The 7482-nt window shown below is 40.4% G+C and overlaps 1 protein-coding gene across 1 annotated transcript in view; it reads left to right on the forward strand.

The window, feature by feature from the left end:
• Positions 1–886: 886 nt before the first annotated feature.
• FBXO4 (F-box protein 4) overlaps positions 887–7482 on the forward strand; it is a gene marked incomplete at its 5' end in the record, with an annotated part of 13073 nt that continues 6477 nt past the window's right edge. The window contains 3 exons of the mRNA XM_015571003.1: positions 887–1197; positions 2822–3042; positions 5264–5413. Of these exons, the coding sequence (XP_015426489.1) occupies positions 887–1197; positions 2822–3042; positions 5264–5413 (682 nt within the window). The remainder of the gene's footprint in view (positions 1198–2821; positions 3043–5263; positions 5414–7482) is intronic.

Below are 7482 nucleotides of genomic sequence, written 5' to 3' on the forward strand. Positions count from 1 at the left end.
ACGGCCGTCAGCGGGCCATTTGTCGGGGAGATGGGACATTCTTAGACATTACTAAACCCCTTCTCCTTCATCGCACTCATTTATGCATAATAAAGAGCATTACAGACTGTTGGACAGAGACAGGCAAAGAAGCATCGAGCAGACTGTCCCACTACAGCAGGAGGCTGGGGAGGCCTGGGGGGTAAGATGCCAACCGAAGGCCTTGTGTGCATGCATTTAAGCACAACCAACAGGTGCAAGACCCTGGGCGCGGGGGGCGGGGGGCGGGGAGGAAGAGACATATGTATTACTATTTGTAATTCCTTAAACAATAAAATTAAAAATTTTTTAAATAAAAAAAAAATCCCTTCTCCTATGGGCTGTTGACACCTCCCTCCGCAGCCCATCAGGAACTGAGAACAGCAGGCTGGGGCTCGGAATGCCGCCCCGGTTCTCCCCCCACCCCGCGCAGGTCCTTCGAAACAGTTAATGGATTTGACAGAGGAACTCGGATGACAGGTTTACCCTTGGATGTGATCTGGTGATAAAACCAGAAGTTTGCTTGCGAAAGGTTTATTCTGAAGAATAAATTATCTCCCTAAGTAATACACCCAAATGGTCTGGCAAAATACCCCAGGAAAGAAATGAAAGAAACTGCTTATTTTGCTTGAAAAATGGTTGGTTTCCGTGTATCAGAAATTAAGTGTTCAGTTAGGATTCTTTCCTGACGGCAGGAAAGCAGCTTCGGAATGATAGCGTTAGGGGGAAATAGTGGCTGTTCCGTTGATCTTTGGTTATCTGGTATAGCAAGCCTTTGTCATTTATCCTGATAGATTTAATGAAGACACTGTTCAGCTGTGTTCAGTGGATGTTCGGTTTCCTAGTATGATGATAATAATTTTTCTCATTTATTATCGGAAAACAATTTTCCAAGATAAATCATTCCCCCCTTTCACCTGCGTGCCGCTTTCCTCTGTTTCAGATCGACGTACAGCTCTATATTTTGTCATTCCTCTCCCCTCACGATCTGTGTCAGTTGGGAAGTACAAGTCATTACTGGAACGAAACTGTTCGAGATCCCATTCTGTGGAGGTACTTTCTGCTGCGGGACCTTCCTTCGTGGTCTTCCGTTGACTGGAAGTCTCTTCCAGATCTGGACATCTTAAAAAAGCCTATGTCTGAAGTCACGGATGGTGCATTTTTTGACTACATGGCGGTGTAAGTATCTAGTTTTATGCATTAAAGAGAAGATATTAAATTTGACTGTATTACAAGTCAATAGTCCCACGACTAATTTTTTTTCATAGATTTTTGGGTCTTAGTGTCTGTTCTTTTGTGAAAATTGGGGTTAAGTTAAATGACTTTCTTCATTTTGTTACTTCCCTGTGATGCCTGACCAGAGTATTTGGGTAAATATACATAGTTCACATGGCAGGAAGTAACCTCTTCTTTAAATTTCATTATCTTTAGAACACTTGTCATTTTGTTCAATAGCGAATGCTTTCCATATCCAGAAAAGGAATGGCCAGAGGTCAGAAAGCAGTTCGTTGGCAAGGAGAAAGCCATTCTCAAGGTTCTGGGAAATACAATTTTCTCACTAACCCAAAGCATTGACATTTTGGAATATAATGTAGGTGAGAGAATTAATGTTATTGAGCAACTGGTCCCTCAGCCAACCTAGCATCAAGTGTATCTGATGCTGTGAGACCAAACTTCCCCCGGGATAGTAATAATCATAGTAACTATCTTTTGTGAACAAATAAAATGATTTCTGACTCTTACAACCCCGGGTTGATTATTGCTCACGTACTGCAATTATGAAAATTGAAATTCAGACTATCAGTGGCTTATATAACTAATTAGTAGTGAGGCTTGGCCTGACCTATCTAGCTTCAAATTTGATTTTTTTTTCCTTTTTGAATTACAAGTTCCTAAATAAACAGGATTGTCTTATTAGGTTAGTAATTGTCTTAACCAGCTTGATTTAAAGGGCTTTAGGTTTTATTTTGATTGGGTAACTTTATTTTCATTTTCAATAACGTGAAATTGCTAGTTTAAACATTTATAGCTATTAAAAGAAACTGAGTTGTTTTTATTTTTATGTGATTCTTAGTTTGCTAGGTTAGCTGTAAGGAATATTTGAGCCTCCCTTTATGTTTAACACTAATTGAACTGTTACATTTGAGGCTGTTAATAAGAGTATGTAAGAAACTTGGTTATATATTTTTTAATCTATAGGAACATTTATGCTGGTTGTCTGTGTAGTTTATCTTCAGTGCAGTGTTTCTCAATCTTGGAACTAGTGACATTTTGGACCAGATGGTCTGGGAACTGTCGATGTTTTGAGGCACCCCTGGCTTCCACCCACTAGATGTCAGTAGTACCATCTCACTAACCCCCTTCCGTGATAACAGAAATGTCTCCAGATGTTGCCAAATGTTCCCTGGACCTGGGGGCGTGAAGAGAGAAGGGTGAGGAGCAAAGTCTCCCCCATTTGATCACTGCTCTATGTAGTGAATTTTAACCGTTGAAACAAGTGTTAGACCAAATGTTCCATGAGAGAATCTAAATGAAAGGTTAGAAAGTAAGTAATGACTTCCAGCGGAAGACTTTCTCAGTTTCTGGATCAGTAGTGCTCCCATAGCACCTCATGCTTTGTCCTGTCATGGCACTTGGCATACATATAATGGTGTCTGTCCCCCACTGTCCTCCATGAGAATTGGAACTATATAGTCATTGTATCCTTGTATCTAGCAAATTCTCAATAAATTATACATTGTTGAGCAAATAACTGGCTAACTTTTTTCTGTATTAATTTTCTAATTGTGACAATTTTATACAGCTATAAAATGTGCTGTCCATACACAAGAAGATCCTCGAAAGCTAGCCGCCCTATGTATGGAGCAGTGACCTCATTTTTACACTCACTGATCATTCAGAATGAACCCCGATTTGCTATGTTTGGACCAGGTTTGGAAGAACTGAATACATCTTTGGTGTTGAGCTTGATGTCTTCTGAGGAACTTTGCCCAACAGCTGGTTTGCCTCAGAGGCAAATTGATGGTAATTTTCCTGTTAATCTACAGTACATAATAAGTTAACACTTTGAGCTTGACACTAATGTTAAATAGAAAGAAATTCATTTTTTAATTAATTATTAGATGTGATGAAATATAGCAGTGATTTTTAACTGGTGTGATGTGAGAGTCACACTGGTGTGTCACAAGAATTTTTAAAACATGCAATATCTGACTCTGTAGTCTGGGACAGATATTGGACCTCTTTTCCCTTAGATTATCAAATAAAATAATGACAACAGTCAACATAACAATAGCCGTCCAGTGTAAATGAATCAAAATTATACCTATTTTTTGTCAGATCAGCAAAAATATATTTTTGATTGCTGCAGAATTTTAATAAATACTTTATATGTGCCATGACATAAAAAAAGATTGAAAATCACTGAAATATAGTAATTTGGTTAATGAGAGCCCTCCAGATGCCAAAGGATTGAGAGAATTAATGTACTTTTTAAAAGAGGTAAGCTTCCTCTTATTTCCTAAAGTTTATGCAATCCAGAATATAAGATTATGTGAAAGTAAATTATGTAGCCAAGATGTTGTATTTTATATTTTAAAAGAATGTTAACAGCAAAAACCATTTGGCACCTATCTACTATGTGCAAAATACTTTCACATAACTGTATATTGAAATTTCAAAAATACTTAATTTTCACCTTCCCCTTCTATGAAAAAAAAACACCAAAAAACAGAACCCAACAGCAGCCATGTAGTTAGTTGGTAAACAGGATATATAATAAATATAAATGATAATATAATCTAGCTTTACTTATTCATTTATTGAGAGCACTTATTAGATCCTAAAGATGCAGAGATTTAAAACCATATCAAAAATCTTTGTCCTGAAATCACTTGGTCTAGGATGGACAGAGACAAGTGCACAGGTAATTTGAATATGATGCAATTAGTTCCTGGGTAGAAAATTTAGGGTCAGAGAAGGCACCACATTGAATAAGATGCCTCACATGGTCATTAAGATGAGTAGGAGTAGGCAATAAAAAAAAAGACGGTAAAATATTCTAAGCAGTGAGAACTACATTTCTAAAAGGACAACACCCTGGTTGTGCATGGCACATTTGAAGTAGCTCTGTGTGTAGAGTGTACAGGTGAGAAGACACTTGTGTGCCATGCTTAAGCATTTGGAAGATCTTAAAGGATTTTTTTAAAAATATATTTTATTGACTTTTTACAGAGAGGAAAGGAGAGAGAGAGTTAGAAACATCGATGAGAGAGAAACATCGACCAGCTGCCTCCTGCATATCCCCCACTGGGGAAGTGCGCACAACCCAGGTACATGCCCTTGACCGGAATCGAACCTGGGACCTTTCAGTCCACAGGCCAACGCTCTATCCACTGAGCCAAACCGGTTTCGGCGATCTTAAAGGATTTTAAGCAGAGGAATGAGGTGGTCGAGATTGCATTTAGAAAGCTCAATCTGGCTTCCTTAAGTGGAAAATTGATTAGGAGGCATCATAAAGACATGGAGATGCATTAAGAAACCACTAATCTATACTAATAAAAGGGTAATATGCTAATCAGACCAAACATCTTCCAGACGACCTTTCGGACGTCCTTCTGGACAAAGCCACAGTGGTGGGGCCGAGGCAGAGGTGGGTAGGGGCAATCAGGCCAGCAAGGGAGAGCCGTTAGGGGGATCAGGTCAGCAGGGGAGAGCAGTTCCCCACCCTTCTACCCCCTCCCCACCATGCATGAATTTTGTGCCCTAGGCCTCTAGTCCTATATAATAAAAGGCTAATCGTTAGGGGCATCAGACAGGCAGGCAGGGGAAAGCAGTTAGGGGCATCAGGCAGGCAGGTGGTGGTTAGGGGTGATCAGGTAGGCAGGCAGGTGAGTTCAGCTGGGAGTTCGACCAGGAGGTGAGGCCATTCGGCCAACCGCCCATGACCCCTCACCCCGGCTGGCCCAGCCCAATAACCCCAACTGGGGTGGGCCAGACCCCACCCATGCACGAATGCATGCACCGGGCCTCTAGTATTGTGATAAAAGTATGAAGGATATAGAATTGACTGAATGTGTAGAGATAGATGCCTGCTATAAGCAATCCACTTGTAGCTCCATTAGGGCAGGAATCTTGTCAGCTTTATTCTTAGCTTGATCTAAGGTATCAGGCACATAATGGGCACTCAATATATATTTGACGCATGAATGAACAAGTGACTTTGTGGATTACTTTATGCATCCAGATCTCAAGAGCAAATTCTGGGCTAGAAATCAAGATTTGACAATCATGGAGTCCATGTGGACTTTGGAGTTTCTGAGGATGGAGAGGAAGATTGTGAACCAGGTGGTGAAATCTTCAGTGAATGTTTGGAGGAAGGGATTATCAAAAGGAAATTTATAAATTACAAGGTCAAGGAAGGAGAGATGGGACTATAGCTGAATGCTGTGTGTGTCTCAAAGAGATGGAGTTTTTCAAGAGGGTTGGTGAGTAATGGTTAAGACATGGCACTGGGGAGTAAAGAGAACATTGACCCTACCTCTTTACCCTGAGATGTGAGAGAATAAGCAAGCTTGTTACATGAGAGTCCACAGTGAGAGAAGCGGCACCTAGGGGCAGGCTCATTTCAGGTAAAGCCATGAGATAGAAGGGACAGCTCAAGAAGAGGTTGGGGACATGGAGAAGTTTGTTGATTATGAAATGGCAATTTCATTCTCAAGACAGCAGTTGGAGTGATTGTTTGGAAATGCCCATTTAATTATGCCTCAAACCCTGCAAGACCAGGGAAGAATGGAAGGAGGGGTCATTGGCAAGGTGGTGCGTTCAGAACAGCGTAGGGATCATATTAGGCTTAGGATAGATATGTTGAGAGGGAAATCTTGAAGTTTCTGATGAAAACAAGGATCATGGTGGAATTTACTTCTGTGATCTCTGAGGTTGGGGGTTGTGCACCAGGCCTAGTGGCCAGCCGACTCAGGTCACTTGGCCTGGGATGCTTGCAGTGCCAGCCACCAAGATCTCTGTATATGTGGTGATATGAAAAGGTGTGGCATGGCTCAGCTATTTGGACAATTGTATTGGTTATAATGCAGGGGTAAGTAGAGACCAGATTATATTAACGTTGTCTTTGCCTAAAGGAAAGAAGTATAATTATCTAGGCTTTTTTAAAAAAAATTTTTTTAGAGGGAGAGGAAGAGAGAAGGAGAGAGAGAGAAACATTGATGATAGAGACACATTGACCGGCTGCCTCCTGCATGCCCCTTACCTGGGATAGAGCCCACAACCCCAGTATGTGCCCTCACCGGGAATTGAACCCTGACCTCCTGGTTCATAGGTCGACACTCAACCACTGAGCCTCACTGGCTAGATAGGCATTTTTAAGCAGTCTCTCCACATGCTGTCGGAAGAATGATAGTAGAGGGCAAAAGTGGATGTAAGACACTGCTTAGAAGTGATTGCAGAAGTCCAAGTGTGAGATGATGGCAACTTAATCTAAAGGGTGGGAGTGAGCATGGAGAGGGGTGGACAAAATCTAAGAGAACATTTTTATAGCAAAAAGAAGTAGAGCGATGCGAGAAGAGAATGCCCTTTCTAAGAAGCAAGAGGGAAAATGAGTCCCTGTGTGTTAACAGCCAAAAGAAGGAAGAGGTTTAGAAAGAAGGACAAATAAAAAAGTTGAATGATTCAGATATAAAGTTGAAAGAAGCTAGTCCTATTTAGCACCTGCTAGTTACCAGTCACTCTGATAGTTTTACATATGTAATCTTGTTTAATTCTTACAATAATCCTGAAATGTATTATTACTATACTTCTATGACAGAACTGAGGCTCACAAAAACATGGCTATATATAGCAAAGTCAAGATTCTAAATCAAGTCTAATTCCAAATTATGCCATATTTTTTTCAATTTTCTAAGTTGGCATTGATGACTCCTCATAAATTTAAAAACAGCTGTTTGGGTGGAGAGGGGAGCTATTTCACTGAATGTATGCATGGAGTATAAGACAAATGAGAAACATAAAAATATGAAAATGAATCTTAGTCTTGAGGATAAATAGTAGTAGCTATTATGATGCAACTGCTGCTGATATGATGATAAAGTTAATGAAGGTAGTGATGATATGAAAAGGAATGTTATAAGCTTAGCAGTTCTTGTTTTAAAATATATTTTTATTGATTTCAGAGTGGAAGGGAGAGGGAGAGAGATATAGAAACATCAATGATGAGAGAGAATCATGGATCAGCTGCATTCTGCACACCCCACACTGGGGATGCAACCCGGGTACATGCCCTGAACGGGAATCAAACTATGATCTCCCAGTTCATAGGTTAACACCCAAATACCGAGCCACACCAGCCAAGCAAAAACAGTTGTTATGTGAAGCCAGTGGGACTTGGGATGCTTTGTTATACAGCAATAACTAACTGATTCATTGACAAAAAAATTGGTGGAGGGGGTGTCT

The sequence above is a fragment of the Myotis davidii genome, unplaced genomic scaffold, assembly GCF_000327345.1.
Source record: "Myotis davidii unplaced genomic scaffold, ASM32734v1 scaffold348, whole genome shotgun sequence".
Classification (NCBI taxonomy): Eukaryota; Metazoa; Chordata; class Mammalia; order Chiroptera; family Vespertilionidae; genus Myotis; species Myotis davidii.